Source organism: Camelus dromedarius, chromosome X (genome assembly GCF_036321535.1).
Source record: "Camelus dromedarius isolate mCamDro1 chromosome X, mCamDro1.pat, whole genome shotgun sequence".
In the NCBI taxonomy this organism is placed as follows: domain Eukaryota; kingdom Metazoa; phylum Chordata; class Mammalia; order Artiodactyla; family Camelidae; genus Camelus; species Camelus dromedarius.
In genome coordinates, this window is record NC_087472.1 from 21,996,386 (window position 1) to 22,014,357 (window position 17,972).

Consider the following 17,972-nt stretch of genomic DNA (forward strand, 5'->3'; position numbering starts at 1 on the left):
TCAATCTTAAAATATTCTTAATGATTTATGCATTTGGGCATATGTGACACGTACAAGATGATGTTGGCTCTTTGCTTAGTGGAGGGGTCTTGTGTTGTTTACATTAAAATGTAGTACCAGAATGTGTTTTGTTTAGCAGTGCAGTTTACTGCCCTAGGTGGCACAGTAGAGTAGATTGAGGACTTTGGAGCCCGAATGACTTGGGTTCCTATTCTGGCTCTGTTATTTACTTGCTAGGTGGATTTAAGCAGGTTACTTAACCTTTTTAGGCCTCCATTTCCTTAAATACACCATGAAGATAATAATACAACCTATTTCATATGAGTGAAGACTAACTGAGATAATGCATGTTTAGCACAACACACAGCGCTTAGCACTCAAGTTAAAGTGTATGCACAAAAACACATTTTCATGGCATCTCCTTCCATGTGAATAAGTCACTACTGTTTATGAAATATCCATATTACAGTAGTCATAAGCTGTCAATAATTATCCTCTAGAAATTCAAACATGATAGCAGCATGAATTTCTAGGACAGGCAAAACTAATGCAGGGTAGAAAAAAATGCAAAATAGTGGTTGCCTCTGGGGTTGGGGATAGGGATTTACTTAGAAAGGCAGGAGGGCACTTCCTGGCATGATGGAAATGTTCTGTATCTTGACAGGGGTTTGCTTTGCACCGGTGATTGCATTTCTCAAATCTCAGCAAATGTACACTTAAAATTTGTGTGTTTCATTGTGTGTAATTTGTGTGTCTGTGTGTGTGTTTGGGGGGATTAGGTTTTTCATTGTGTATAATTTTTAAATTGAAATATATTTACATGTAACTGTGTAAGTTTAAGATGTACAACATGTTGATTTGATACATCTATATATTTCAATACAATTACCATTTGTAGTGTTAGCTAATACCTCTATCACATAATTATCATTTCTTTTTTGTGGTGGGAATAATTAAGATCTACTACCTTAGAAAGTTTGATATTTATTATATATGCATTATTATTGTCTGTAATAATACTGTGCATTAGATCTAAGACTTATCTGCTAGTTGCAAGTTTGTAAGCATCTCCCCATCCTCCATCTCTCAGCCGCAGGTAACCACCACTCTACTCTTTGTTTTTATGAGTTCATGGATAGACCTTGAGGATATTGTGCTAAGTGAAATAAGTCAGACAGAGAAAGACAAATACTGTATGATATCACATATGTGGAAGCTAAAAAAGTCAAACTCATCATGTATAAATTTTACATTAAAAATCTGTTAAAAAATGTTGAACTCTAGATAATAATATGAAGGTTGAAATATGTGAAGGAAAGGGCACTGATATATGCAACTTACTCTGAATTGCTTTAAAAAGTGAAATAAAATGCTTAAAAAAAGATGGACTAAGACAGGAATGGAGTAATGGATAAGTAGGTGGTAAAGAGTGCAGTCATATTAACTATAGAATCTAATTGAGAGTGTATGTATGTTTTGGGTAAGTATATGAGGGTATATGTGTTATCATTTAAAATGTTTATTTGATGACAATCTTTTAAAATTTGAATTTAGCATTTTTAAAGCCAGTGATGTTCAACTGGAAATCCACATCCAACTTACCTATGAAGTTTAATTAAAATACACATGCTTAGGACCTACCCCAGATTTCCTGAATCTCTTTACTTGATATTCTTTTGAGTATATGTGTGTTTATTATAAAATTCCTTCATTTGACTGTGTGTTGGCAATTTCTATAATAAAATATTGGGTGAAAATATATCTATACAAGCTAGTCTCTAAATAAAATACTGGTCTCTAGGCCATTCACATAACCGAAATGATACTTCTCTTTCTGTTTTTGAATCAACTCTTCTTAAATTTTCATTTAATGAAAGGGAGCAGTGTAGTGAATAACATCAAATTTGGAATGTTAATGCTCAGAGTTTGAGAACTTCATTAGCCAGCAAGTCAGGCAACAGAAGACCTCTTTCTTCCTCTTAAAAGTCTAAAATAGGAAAACAAAAAGGAGACCACCAAGGGCGCTTCAGAGTTAATTGTTAGGTATATGAAGATTTTGTTGAGTTCCTCCTAGTCCCCCTGTGTTTTGCCATAGCATGATTATATAAAATTAGTGAAGTTTGCATTTTTGTAGCAACTGGCTTTGGTTTTTTTTATAGCCCAAACTTTTGTTTCCTTTCTGCAGGCATTTCCTGTTCAAACATGGATCTGGTTCCTCGGCTATCTTCAGTGCAGCCAGTCAAAACTACCCTCTGACGTCCAATACCGTGTACTCACCCCCTCCCAGGCCACTTCCTCGAAGCACCTTTTCCAGACCTGCCTTTACCTTCAACAAACCTTACAGGTGCTGCAATTGGAAGTGTACGGCATTGAGCGCCACTGCAATCACCGTGACTTTGGCCTTGTTACTAGCCTACGTGATTGGTAAGCCCTTTTTCCACGCTTCAGTCTTCTTCTTAGTCAAAGTCTTGTTTTGCTTGTGGCGGAGTTGGGGACAGGAGTTTCTCTCTACTCTGGGACCTACAAATTTGAACCAAGGCTTAGTATTATAAATAACAAATGGATTTCTAATTAGGTTTTGGGTTTTTTTTTCTTTCCCCTTTGGTACTTCCTAACCTTAAATACTGCTGAGGAGAGTAAGAATTGCTCTTTGAGAAGAAATATTTATACTACTAACACAGTCTTATTGATTGCAATTACTGTAGTTAACCATTTTCCTTTCAATTAAAAGGTTGTTATGGTTTTCTCATTAGAAGTCATAAGTACCAATCTACAATAGCTTCTTAAATTATAGTTAAACAATAATCCTGCTACCGGGTTTTCCCGTAGCAATTTCGTTAAAGTAGTAGTTACTTGGAAGCTATTGGAAAATCCAGCACATAATTTCTTTCCAAGAACACAGAGTTTTACACTGGGACTAAAAAAAATATATTCTTATTTTCACTAGGTAAATGGCTACAAAATTGTATGGTTACTATGTTTGGGAAGGTAGAGGAAAAAATAATAGTGAGGCACACTTTCCACTTTTTAGAAAAATATTGTTCTTGAGTCATCTTGATTAAAGGCACCCTCACTTGATAGCAAATCGTATAGATTTTTCTGGATGGCATTTTATTTTGACTGAACATTAATTTCCTTGTTTGAGTGGGTCTGCAGTCTAAAATGTAAATTAACTTAAGAAACATGTATTTTGTGGAAGCACTATTCCTAGAAGAATAGCAGATCATGGTAGGAAAAAAATTCTTTCTAAGTATGTCACCCGTATCTTCTTTTCAGGTTTAGCCTGATTTCCTAATTGAAGGGGAATTACCCATGAAGATAACAATAAATATGATTCTGAAAGATAGGTTAAAAAGGGTTTAGAGTTTCTTATGATTATAGAAAATAAGTTTTGTTGATTCTGATTTATTAAAAATGTGAACAATAAGAAAGTTCCCATAGGCAGTTTTTTATAAGAGTCATAGAACAAAGGATGGTAAGTAAATAGATATATTTTGTAGGGGAGTCACTGATAATATCAACAGTATAGGTTTGTAGGCTAAATTGATGTTCATGATTATCTCTTTTATATTTTCTTCGTGCAATCTGAATATATTTGAACAATGCTTCTATTAAATGTGGGTAATATTAACCTATAATATAAAAAAACGTGTCTTTTATCTCAGACATTTCAGGATAACCTAACGTGTAAGTTTATTTGGTTTGTAATAACCTGTAATGAAAAATAATGCTGAAGGAATGGAGGTGGGAGATGAAAAAGTACTGTAATATAAACAGGATTTTAATATGGAATCATTCAAAAGAAGGAGTCATTTGAAAATTTTAAATACATTAGAGGCCCTTTAAAGTGTTCTGGTTCAATTATGAGAACATCTTATAGGTTATCTTCTATTAACTTTTACTATACAGAGAGATAATATTTTGGATACAAGACTTCGCCTCTGTAATAAACAAATCCAGGTAATAGAAACTCTTTCTTAATAGTTTTATACTGTGTTCAAACCTATGTTTCTATTTAAATTTATTATATGGCCACTCATATAAAAATTGTGTTATATACCCTGAGACTTGTTTAATTAGATTATATATTCATTTTGTAAGTGAAAGTAGAATATTTCAGGTATAAGACTTGTTTAATTAGATTATATATTCATTTTGTAAGTGAAAGTAGAATATTTCAGGTATTTTAGGGCTGCCTTTTTAATATGGTAAATAATGGCATACATTTGCTATGACAGTAAGGCAATATAGGGCAATGGTTATGAGCATGGACTTTCAGACCTCTGACATTTCTTAGGCATGTTACTACCCTGGGCAAATTATTTAACTTTTTAAGGCCTCCGTTTCCTCATCTGTCAAATGGACCTGAAACAGTACCTATAACATAGGGTTGTTATAAGAATTAAATGAATTAATATAACTAAAAAACTTGGAATAGTACCTAAAACATAATAAGTATACTATAAATGTTAAAATATTATTATTGTCGTTTGTACCACCATTATCTACATAATTTTTATTCACTATGAAAATTCACTGGTTCTCAGAGTTAGCCATTTTGTTCATGGCTGTATCCCAGCACCTGGCACATAGCAACCCTGCTGGTAAAAGTTTTCTGAAAATAAAATAAATTATGCTAAGCACTTGACTTGTATTAGCTCACTGTATCCTCCAAATAGTCCCTAAGGGTAGCTGTTCGCATTAAATATGTTTTATAGATGAGGAAACTGAGGCACAGCCAAGGTAAGAGGTCACATGGAGATCACATTGAAATTGTGATCACATCAACAAGTGAGGATCCTGAGCTTTAAGCCAGAGCAGGCTGACTCTTGAGCGCCAGGCCTGGCTGCCCTTCTAGCTTGGCAGTAAACTTTGCAGCTCATTTACTTCTTGGTCTACTAAGAAATCCACCAGACAATTTTTATTCTTATTAAATTAGATTTACCAGGTCATCCATTGCAATGGTTACTGCAACCAAGATTTGTGGATTGGTGAGAGATATCTATTGAAATCATTTACTGTGAGACTTTTTAAATGCAGAAATATCAGGCTAAATGCTAGCACAGTAGGTTGAATGGGTTCAAAATGAGGAGATCCTAATGGCAAACACTGTAACTTTGTTCTGAGTTCCGTCCTGACCTGGACATCATGTGGCTTTGGATAAATCAGTTCAAATCTCTTCCTTGACTTACCTCATCTGTGCCATATCACTGACCACCTCAGAAGGGTAGCGTAGAAATTCATAAATAGGCATTCAGGTGAAGGATGTCACATAAAAACTGTAACATACTAGATGATTTTTAAATGGCTTTCTGTGGTTGAAATAAAAATGTATTATATTTCAAAATATGAAACCATTTCACTCTCAACTCTTGCTGAGTCTGTAAGAGTCATCTTTTTTTTTTCAATCCCCCTTTGCAGTTGCTGTATAACCCAAGTAAGATCTTTCACTGAAACTATTTACTGCTTCTGTTTCCCGTGCAAATTCCTTTCTGCTATTTCATTTTCCTCTATTATCCATTATACATAACCTTTAGATACTAATGGCTGTATGCTGTGCTGCCCTCAATCCACTAGGGGAAATCACATCGATATCAGTGGGACATCAATAGACGTTCTGTGCATTATGGCTCTGTAAGTGGTCATTGGAAAGCAGTGGAAATCCGGCACGTGACAAGTCAGAACTGGTTGTTCAGGCAGCCAGCCCCATCCCCACATCTACCCACTATACCTTTTGGGTCAGCAAGAAAATACTTCTTTGAATAAGTTTTGAGGGCATAAAATTTGGTGAAGGGAGGCATGGAAAGATACTGATTATATGAAGATATTATGGAATGGCTATTGTCATCACTTACCCATAAATCTGTAATATTCTCCATCTGAATCAAAAAATATGTCCTTATGCTTCATCATCTCTGATATTTTGGCATCAGGGATGTATCAGTGCCAGTCAGAAGCACATTTGCTTGAATTTACAAATAAGCCATATGAAGTAGTAGTCAGGAAGACGGATGACCATATGCAAGACATCAAGAGAAGGCGAGGTTAAGGTACTTCATCAATGGTTGTGAAGGGCACAAACTCGGCTTCTCTGGTAATCGCTGATGTTTTGATCAAGTTTCTCCACAGTCAGCAGTTTGTATAAGAGGCAGTAGAAATTCACCGACAATAGAAACTCACAGGAATACATTGTGCCCCAGGTCAAATGGACTGTTGTGTTGAATGAGTTGGGGAGTAGGGATTTCTGGCTCTGATACCCTGTATCATCAGTTAATAATATCAACATTCCTTTTCTTTTGCCATGAAATTAGTAGTGATTCATAACACCTTCAGGGAAGGCAGGTAGTGTCCAAAGTCTACAGACGAAATAAGTCCATAAATCTTGCCATGACGTACTATTTAACCCACATGTACACAGTTGACCAGAATGGTTATTAATACAGAATTAGAAGAGATAGAATATTGAGCCCAATTCTGTGATCAAAAGTTTAGGGATGAAACTTCAAGAGGGCAAAGGGTCTACACTGCACCAAAATTGAGTAACCGTGATTTTAGTGCTTTCTTCTGCCTCCTTTATACTAGTCTAAATTGCCCTACTTTTGGGGGTTTTTATTACAAGGGAGGAAGAAAATGCTGAAAATGATCGAATAAGATGAGCAGAGTGTGTTTATTTTGCCTCCCTCATAAAGAAAGTGCAAACACCTCACAGTACAGGGAAGAAATAAAATAGAATAAGGCAAACTCCAAAATTGTGATTTTGGAAAATTCAAGAACTTAGTTTTTTTTTTTAATGGAGAGAATAGAAATGGGTTTTTTTCCTCATCAAATCTAAATACACAATGCCCCTTCACACAAAGTTTACTAAATATAGATAAATATGCTTACCAAAAACCTTCTCTTTCACTTACTAGTAACTTCATTAATACCTCTGTGCCTCGATTTATATACACTTCCTCTATAAAATGGGAATGTTGATAATACTGTCCTCATGGATTTTCTTTTTAATTAAATGAAGCATGTAAAACACTCAGGCCATTACTTAAAAGATCTAAATAAGATTAATGCTTGTTATTAGCAGAACAGGATTATTAGTAGGATTATTAATTTGAGCTGGGGTAAGCATAATGAGCATATAATTTATCCCAACATGAACTACTTTTGTTTCCCTTCTTTCCAAATTCATCTAGAACCATTTTTTTCAGAGCTGGAATGTCTGCTTCATAAGAATCCTTGAATGGATTTGTTGTTTCCTTCTGTCTGGTCTAAAATGTCTGTAACTTTGCCTTTATTTTACTAATTTCCCTTTTCCTTGGTGTTTTGACCCTTCAAATCATTTTGTGTTTCTCTGTCTGGAGGCCATATCTAGGTTGGAATACATTTTCTTGAAAATGCATTATAGCTTATAACATTCAAGAAGTGACTCAGCATAAAATGTTAAAAAGCATTTTACTTTATCCCATAGACCATTATCAATCCTTTTGGTGTCATGTTTAATACTTATCACTACTTCCAGTTCACTTTTGTGGACCCATTTATGATAATAATGACAGTTTCTGCGTTAGCATTGACTTTGCCTCCTATGTATGAATCTGCCAACTTTCTAGCAATCTCTCTAAGCATGGATCTGGAAAATGGTGGTATAACTTCAGTCTAATGATAAATCTGCCATCCACGCATTTATCATAACTCTTCTCTAAAAAAGATTTATATTTTCATCTGACATCACGTTTTTGGTGTAATATGTCCTATCAGTTTTATCCCCACTGTGTTAAGTGGCACTTTTACCTGTCATAAACAAAAGTATAAATTCAATCCAAATTAAACATGCTAAAACGACAGGAAGAAACTGTGTCACATATAATTAATTTCAGAACCATGGTTAGCACCTATTACTGAAAATGAAGGCATTTTAATGAAAGGCAGATACTATACTTTTTTTCTTGGAACTCTAGCATGCTGTCATGTAAGACATGGAGTAAAGAGAGAAAATTTCTTGGGTGAATGAGTAATGGATATTAAACATATGTCTTGCATCAAGAGATTATTTTTTTGTCTCAAGGAGAGGTAGTCATCCTACTAAGTACTTCCTTCCCATACACCACTGTCTATGCTGGGTAGGGAAATTAAAATGAGGCTTTGTGGAATAGATAAAGATCCACTGGAAGGCATAGTAAAAGAGGACTGGACAGCACATGAGTAATTTTGGAGCTTTACATGCTTAAGAAATTTTATAACAGCAAGAATCAATCTTGCAAATTCAGGAAAAAAATCTCTCAAGAAGTCTCTTTCAAAGTAAATAATTTGAATTCTTTTGCATAAAGAAAATCATCCAAATTATATATATAATACGTATATAGATATGTTATATGAATATTTTTAGACCCACATTGCATGCATAAGTCGTTAAGCTATACTTACTCTGCAGTGAATAAGAATAAACTAAATTAGAGCAATGGCTTTGAAACAGATGGCAGGTTAACCCATTTTAAACTTCAGAAATTTGACAGAATTTTCATATAGAACAGTCGGTGAGGAGGGCCAGGATCACCAGCAAAATATCTGATTTATCACTGTCAAAATTAAGTGACATCTTACAGGGTGAGACACATTCATTTGGAGCTTAGCAATATTCCCTTTACAGAGAGGTGAAAAAAATAATGTTTTATTAAATACAAATATATTGGAAAACCTGAGGCAGTATGAATGGAGGATATGGGGAGGGTGGTGGGAAATGAAGACAGTAGCAAGAGCAGATCATGGAAAGCATTTCAAGTCATGGTAAGGAGCTCGTAATTTATCCCAGGAGCAAATGGGAAGTTTTTTTATGGTTTTTCATTTGGGCAAGAAAATGATTTGCTCGGATTTACATTTAGAAAAACCACCTAATGGCAGTATGGAAGTTGCAATTGACAGACAGGATAATAGGGGTCGTGAAATTTAAGTCATGAAGACAAATTAGGAGGCTATAATAGTAATCCAGATGAGTGATAGTGAGAGCATCAACTTTGGAGAGTGGAGAAGGAGAAGATGGAATCAAATATTTAGAAGATAAAACACGCTTGACTTAGTGACTGATTACACGTGGCAGGAAAGACAAGAGTTGTTGTCTGGCTTACAGACTGGGTAGCTGGCGATGCTGTTAGCCAAGATGGACTATAGAAGGAAGAGATTTAAGGATTAATATAGACATACAGGTCAAGGTACTTAGTAATTATTAAATATCCAGTACTGAAATTTTAGAGGCATCTACCTATTGAGGACACCAATATCATGGGAGTGGAATAAGGAAAAAAAGAGCATAAAGACTGGAACTCCGGGAAATACTAATATTCAAGAAGGCTGAGGACAATCTGGTAAGCAGACTAAGAAGGAACAACTAGAGAAGTTGGAAGAAAATTATTAGATGGTGGCAATAAAACAGTGGTCCACAATATTGTCTGGAGACTACTAGGGATCCCAATACCTGTTGGAGGGTCCACAAAATAAAACTATTTTCATAATACCAGAAAGACATCATTTACCTTTTTCTCCATAATTCTTTCATGAGAGTACAATGGAGTTTTCCAGAGGCCACATGATATGTGATACCACAATTGGTTGCCTACAAAAGCAGATGTGAGAATCCAGCTATCTTCTATTAAGTCAGACATTAAAGAGATTTTCAAAGATTTAAAACAGTGGTCACTCTTCTAATTTTTTTGGTTTTGTGAAATGTAGTTATTTATCATAAAATATTTATGTTAAAATGTAGTGATTTATTGTTACTCAATAAATTAATAAAAAATACTTGTAAAAGTTATCAGTCTTAATTTCTAATATAGTAAATATTGATAGACACAACCTACATCCACATCTTTTTGACATCTTCAGTAATTTTTAAGAGCAAAAAGAGGTTCTGAGACTAAAATATTTATAAATGGATGAGGTAGGAAGGCCAAATAGATGTTTCAAAAAGAGCAATTAAGTGAAAAAAGGACTATTTATTGTTTGCACCAAGGTGGAGGCTTACAGGGCAAGTGCAGCAAGAATACAAAAGGGATAAGGAAATTATAGTTGCTGATGATAAAGTTTTTTAAGTAATCAACCAAAGGATCAAACTTAGTAGGGAAGGAAAACAGGAGGAAGAAACTAATGGCATATGCTAAACAAGAGATGAGTCCAAGTGTCTAGAGCTCTTGATGATGTTGTAAGGTAGTTATGACTGTGAGGAGGCTGAATAGCTAAGACGAGATAGTCGAAGGGTACTATATCAGAAGTTTAGATTTCAGACTCAGCATAAAAATGTGACTCCCCTATATATTTTAGACCTAGTTAACGAACGTATGTGAGAAGCTCCTTCCAGATGAATTATTTGCTCAGGGAAGGCTAGATTCTTGGCTCCATAGAATCTCACAGAGTTGTCTTCCCTGGGTAGACTCACAAGCTCACCAAAGTATGGACAGTGTTTAAATAAGAGCACTACATTATATTGGGTCCTCCAATGTAGACAAGACCCATGTGGAATTCCAGATCACAGTATGGCTCCTTAAGAGCTCCTTTCTTGGAGCTCCATTGAACTCTATGGGATAATAATGAACAAATTAGGAGGGTCCAAGATGACCCACTATTTTTCTGTTGATTAAAATCTCATTATAGCATTGCCAATCTAATTAACCTAGACTTTATATAACAAATTATAGCTAACTTCTAGAGTAATTGCTTACCATGAGAGTTTCTAAGGGAGGGCCTCACAAATGTCTCATTATCAGGTTGAGTTGGCAACAGGAAAATTGTAACTGAAAGAAAAGACATATGATATGGTGCTTTGTAAAAAAACAAAAACAAAAACAAAAACTCTTGATTCTATTTCATTTCTTTTATATTAAATGAGCACCATGTTCTGATCAAATGATCAGAAAACTGAAGGCTAACATATGTACATAGAACATCAGAGGAGGTTGTTGAGTTCTCAGATAAACTAGTGGTGGCTGTGGCCAAAAATGAATACAAATGTGATTTTGACAGCAAGCAGCCTGTGCCGTTCTACCACCTGGTACAGAAGAGGCACATTTTGCTTTTTGATATTCATAGGTTTAGCCAAATCAACTAGCCCCATTGTTTATGTTGTAGATAACCTTGTTTCAACCTTAGTTTAGTTTTGCCCTTTGTTCCCTGAAGGAAGAACCTAGATTCACTTTGATCTTGAACTTCACTTTAATTAAACACAGATGTTAAATATGGCAAATAACAATAGCACATAATGTCTTTTGTGTATTTCATATGTCCAAATACTTTGCAGAATTAACTAATAAAATTATGATATTAAATGAAAATAACATTACATAGAGAGATTTTGGATTTTACTCATAACAAGCAACCAAGCTAATACTGGGTGCACAGTGCCTAAGAGAGAGAGATGCCCGCTGTCAAGAAATTAGGAAAAAGTATACTGTGCAACCAGGGGATTATACATACTGGAACAGACGTGACTTAAAGAACTGTCTCCAACCTGAATGGAAGGACCCTTTATCAGGTACTCTTAACTAGACCATACACAGTGAAAGCTAAAGGAAATTGACTTTTGGATTAATTTCCAATTAGAAAGAGCCCTTGCACTGGACTGGTCTATAGAGTATTGCTCACCTTAAAACAATGCTCAAATGGAGAAGAAGCTACCAGGCCAGGATGAGAAGAAGATGACATCGGAGATAAACAGCTCACCAAGACACTGGACCAGGCCTGTTTACCAATCACTTTGATAATTGCTCATACCTTTGATTATGAACTAATCCATTTGTTAGGTTTATGGTCAATTACCTATATCTTGTACTTCTGTGTTACCTTGATGGGTTTCCCTACTCCAGGGCTCTAACTAGATAAATTTATTCTAAAAGAGAAATTATAGTTCTATCTAGGCCACTATTGATATTACAAGTTGGGAGATCTCACCTGACCAATTAATAATAATGCTCTGAGCCTGGCCATAAATATGAATTTTCTTATAAGATCACTCAAGCTCAATCAAGACAACAAGCAAGATTTCCACCAAAGAATTATAACCTCCTTCAATTATGGAAAGGACTTATATAGGTAACACCAGGGTATGGACATTTAAGTTTAAAGGCTCTCTTATGTTGGAAAAATTAAACTATATTAAAGATAACCAAGCTAATAACACTATGAAATTTGGCTAGGAGTCTTATGAACAATGCCTGTATAACATCTTCCTTAAAGATAAGGATTGGTACAGAACAGACTAAGTCAGATGACCTGGGGATACACTGAGCTGCACCTAATGGAAGTTTTTCAATTAAATTCTTACTTATGACCTTACTAATACTGTTAACTATATTATTTGTATTTTGCCTGTTTTACAAAATTGTTTCTGCATTACCAAATGTATAACTAGGCCTCCAAGAAGACTGATGATGGCTAAACATCTTGAGGAAATAGATAAAATTTATAACCCTGCATAGAATAATTGTAATAGTGTGGTTCTAGGATGGGAATGAGCAATGAGGGGCAAACATTTCCTGGATCATAATAGACTAGTAAGACAGATGATCCAGAGAATTTTTGAGTATCAACAGGGCCAGATCCGAAAATTAACAGTTGAGTGGCATGTCAACAGTATCTTCCACCTGATCTAGGAATGAGCCTTCCTAGCACCGTGGGACAAAATTGGTCATGAAATGTCTCCCAAAATATTGGTTGAATTTAGGACCAAGGGGGAGCATTGTGAATGAAAAATACTACAAACCATATCAGTAAACAAAGAATGCTGAAGTCATCAAGTCATCTGTGGCTGCCGCCACCCCCCAGTGAAGACAAGCCTGCAGCCCAGCTTCTGCAGCCACTCACAATGGTGCACTCTGAGGGGACTCAGAATAATAAAGGACAGGATACTGGCCCTAGACAGCTAGATGCTTGTCAAAGGAATGAATTCAATGAGCCCAAATGTTTGCTTCCTCCCATACATAGAAAAGCACTGAATTCTTTAACTTGAGATGCCTGTTTTTCTTTAGATAACAGGTAATCTTTTATTGTTCCAACTAGCTGATCTTTGTTGTATAGCTCCTATATATCCTAGCTCCTTCCCTGCCTCTTCAGAGCAGTCCCTCAGAGTGTTCTGAGAGGCTCTCATCCGGGCTCCAATCCTCCCGTCAAATAAAACATAACTCAACTTTAAAAAAAAAAAAAAAAGTATACTGTGCTATGAAAGAAAGTGGAAATTTTTGAAATGGAGTAGTTTTTTTAAGAATCATGTGCTTTCTCCAGACATAGAATCCTGATGAATCCAAACCCTCTGAAGTTAGCAAATAGTTCAGTCATTTCCCCACTGCCTTGCAGAGAGCCAGGAAATTTTTTTATGTCTTTGACCTTGGTGATAAATCTAGCCTCAGTCAATCCATGAGTAGTTGAAAGGTCAAATGACTTTTGAACCTAGTTGAACTTTTCAGTTTTGGAGAGGTGAACATTTCTATGCCAGTGGGAAAATGTGGTAGAGCACTGCATGTGCTCAGTGCTGCTCCAGGCTGTAATAGCACAAGCTCGAGGATTATCATATAGGATATTGCAGACATGGCACTAGTTAAGATTTACCAACATAGAAGGCTGTGGGAGTATTTGGAAGCCAGATGGTACAAATAGATTCTTTCTTTGTCATGCCTAAAACACAGCCTGTTCCAAGATTGAACAAAACCCAAATAAACCATTAGTATCTTTGGTTTCTGTTCCTGGCTGCTGTATGTTTTTAGTTTGGTTTCCCTGACCAAATCCTGCCCTTGGATTAGCCAGCATAAATCTCCTTGCTGACAGGCAACAATCTAGTCTTTTGAATCAATGAAATATAAAATGTAGAGAGAAGAACCCATCACCAGAGGGAGAAAAAAAAGCTAACTTTTAAAAATAAGAGATTCAATGGGCAATCAAGATTAGATACATCAATACAGCATTCAAACAAAATAACATGAGGAGCTTATGGAGTCCAGTGATAGGGCATGTCTTTTGGCCCAAAAGAAACAGAATTAATTACTAGCAGACATAGCAAACTGAGGAATACAGTTATACTTTTATAGGAAATTATAGTGTTTGTCTTTTGTGATTTGAGTAGGTAGGAAAGAAAAATATTTAGATTACTCATTGACTAGCTCAGCAGTGTGCCTGCTAATGAGGCCAACGCCATGGGCTCAGTCACTGTTTCAACCTTTTAGCTCTGTTCTGTTTCATTACTGAAGCCCACGGTCTCACTCTCCCTTTGTATTCCATCCGCCAAATCAGAAACCTAGTCCTTCCTGTCTTCTACCCCCTAACAAAACCTGAACTCATAAGTGAATCTGATGAACTAGGCAAGTTTTGCTTGGCACACATAGAATTTGTTAAATGCTGTCAACTAATTTAAAAACTTAAGCCCAGAGGTTTTACATAAAATCTCTGGTTTACATAAAATTTCTGGTCTTTCTTTAAAAATGGAAAGATCTGGCATTCCCAGGCCTGCATTCACCTATTCGCCCACACATTTATTGGGTACCTATGTGCCAGGCACTATTCTAGCCTTCTGTTTTGCAAAATAATATGAAAACCATTGGCCGGAGCTAAATAGGGGCTGCTCACAAAAGGACCGTGAACTCTGCAGTCCCTCAGAGCAGCCATACTGCCCTCTTGACTCTTGTATACTACTTGCCTGCCTTCTGGGTTGGCATTTAAGTTTGCAACCCATGTAATAAGATAGATCACAATAAAGTAAAAATGGCTATGACAAAGAACATGTATTATAGCTCCGTAAAATTATTTTCATTTTAATGGAAGACAGGGTTATAAGCCAAAAATGGCAAATCTCTGACATTAATGTCATCTCTTCCCTGTCCCAGAACCATGGAAGATATAAGTAATCAGTGCAACAAACATTCTTTCCTACTGAGTCTAGATTCTGCAATTAGAGTTTACTCAGAAGTTGAGATATATTTGCCATCACTACTTTCATCCAAAGAAATGAGATACTCAATTTCCTATCATTAGAAGTTTAGGAGGAGGAATTATAAAGGGGCAGGAAAATACAACACAATCACTCTGTTAGTAAATCTGATCCTGTTCACATTTACAAATGGTAGCCCTAACCATGGCCAACTATCTCATAGATGCATGGAATTGAATACTGAAGAACACAGCAGGTAAAACTATAACACATCAACATTATTAGAGACTCATTTCAAATGAATGACCTGTAGATAGTGGGTATACAATGTTCAAGTGTATGTGCCTGTATATATATTATAAAAATATAAAAAAATATATTAATAGTGAGTTCTGAGTTCCCATAGAATAACGCTGGCCCCTTAAATTTAAAACTCTCTATGCCATCCTACAAAAAGAAATTCAGATCAGCAAGAAGAGCAAATAAAACCACACATAACCCATTTCAATAGCATAACTAGGAGACAGAGTTCTACGCACTTCAAATTACACTTAAGTAGAGAAATAAACACCCAAATGAAGCAGAACTAGCACTGTAGCCTATGTCAGAGCCAAGAGTCAAAGACTAGACAGAAAAGAATATATGAGAGCTGAGGCCTAGTGATGGCAGAATTGATCAAATAAAATGCCCTTGGTGGACAGCTACTGAGAACAGATCTCAGACCTAGCATTTGAGAACACTGGCTACTGAAAATTGAAAAGAAAGTACTTTAAAGGGCACAGAACTAGCGCTGATAGCCTCGGGAAGGCACAACTTCTGAAGGTGTGGGGGCATTGACTTGGAAGGAGTGTCCCTCGAGGGCCAGATGATGAAGGGAAAGAAAGAAGCAAGAGGTTAGAATTTCAGGATCCTGCAGAAATAAATGTCAATCATGAAACTAAGGGATATACCAAACACCCCCAAAAGTTGTCACTGATTTTTAAAATTGCACTTAGTGAGAACTAGGAAACCTAGTAACCTGATAAGTCACCCAAAGTCCTGACTCCTATCTGCATACAACTCTTCTTGCTGATCTAAGAAAATAAAGTATTTCAGAATGAACGTAGAAAGGTAGACAACATCCATACAAAGTTCTGTATGTAAGAGGAACATGGAAAATAAGAATCAATCATTTCAGCTGATGAAAAATCTCTCCAAATAACCACTCCCAAAGCACAAGAAAACTGCAATAAAACATCTCAATTAAGTATTCTTAAACATTTGAATATATGAAAAAAAGACTGAAATAATAAATTCTAGAACTCAGAGCAGAAATATGCAAAAGGAAGTTGCAAAATGAGAGTTGACTGAACTCAGGAAATAAATTTAAGAAAAAGACACAACTATCTTGAAAATGAAGACTATGCTAAATAATGACCAAGAGAGAGAAAATTTGAAAATAGGAGCTGCAGTGATGAAAGGCGCTAGAGTAGCAATGATAATGAAGTTGAAATAAAGACAGAGGTAAAAGAAATCAGAGACAATGATTGTTATAGAAGATAGCCAAAGAAATCCAGGCTATATATATATAATTGTAATTCCTGATAAAGAAAAGCTAAACAATGACTAGAACTAATATTTAAAACTAATCAAAGAAAACTTTCCAGAAATAGAAGACCCGACTGCAAGTATTGAAGGGAAAACCCAAAGTACCTTGGAAAACTGATTCAAAACAGTCAACTCCAAGTCATATCCCAGTGAAAACAGTAGACTTTAATGATAAAGAAAAAAGTAGTAATCTCCTGGGCCTTGGATGGAGAGGAGTCATTTACAAAGGAAAGAAAATCAGGTTGTCATCAGACCTCTTGACAGCAGACAAAGCAAGGTAAGAGTAAAGCAACATTTTCAAATAACTCAAGAAAGGAAGTTTGACTCAAGGATTTGATTCCAAAAAAGTCATCTTTCATTTATTAAAGATAATAGAAAAACAGTTTTAAACATGCAAGAACTCAGGGAATACAGTACTCACAAGCCCTACGAGACTTGGAGTCAGCAAACTTTCTCTGTAAAGGACCAGACAGTAACTGCTTCAAGCTTTACAGTCTGTACAGTCTCTGTCACAACTATTCAATTTAAAACCAAAAGCCGCCATAGACAATATGTAAATGAATGAGTGTCACTGTGTTCCAATAACATTTTATTTGTGGACACTGAAATTTGAATTTCATAAAATTTTCACATGTCCTGAAATATTGTTATTCTTTTGATCTTTTTTCAACCATTTAAAAAATAAAAGCTCTTCTTGGCTGTCAGACCATACAAAAACATGCAGTGGGCTAAATTTAGCCAAAGGCTGTAGGTTTTGATTTATGATTTAAAGATAAGCTTTATCCAACTTAGAGATAATAAGGAAAACTTTGTTAAAAGGACTGCTGGTGAATGATAATCTCCTTAATTGTAAATTTAAGTTTAAAAGAAAGGTGGGGACAAGGATGGAAAACTTGTATGAAAATGTTATGTATTTTGATAAAATAGTAAAAATGCAGCTAAAACTGGGAGAAGAAAAGAAGAAAAAACAGGAAAACCAACTTCACTGATTTTCATATAGAGTCAGAGGGTATATATAATTTTAAGCTGACAGACCAAATAGTGGAAAGTCAGTGGGGGAAAGTATAGCTCAGTGGTAGAACATATGCTTAGTGTGCACGAGGTCCTGGGTTCAATCCCCAGTATCTCCATTAAAAATAAATAATAAATAAGCAAACCTAATTACCTCCTCCAAAAAAAAACTTTAAAAAAGTACTTAAAACAAACAAAAAAGGACAAATAGTAGAAAGTTAAGCAAGCACAAGGGGGACTAAGGGCTTTATAAAAGGTAATAGCATAAAGGTAATCTATAGAACAATAACACAAACCTTAAATATCAAAAGAAAAAAATTTAAAAACCAAAGAAACAAACTGCATAAAGAAAGAAAATTAACATAATACTGTAAATATAACAAAATAATATGTTAAAACTAAACATATCTGTCACATCAATAAATGTAAATGGGTTTAATCACCTACTAGTAAAAGGAAAAGATTTTCAAAATAGCTCACA

General features: G+C 35.4%; 1 protein-coding gene across 4 annotated transcripts in view; it reads left to right on the forward strand.

Moving 5' to 3' along the window:
- TENM1 (teneurin transmembrane protein 1) overlaps nucleotides 1–17,972 on the forward strand; it is a 701,438-nt gene that overhangs the window by 407,517 nt on the left and 275,949 nt on the right. For all 4 annotated transcript variants that reach the window (XM_031445499.2, XM_064482772.1, XM_064482770.1 and 1 more), the window contains one exon: nucleotides 2,186–2,424. In XM_031445499.2, the coding sequence (XP_031301359.1) occupies nucleotides 2,186–2,424 (239 nt within the window). The remainder of the gene's footprint in view (nucleotides 1–2,185; nucleotides 2,425–17,972) is intronic.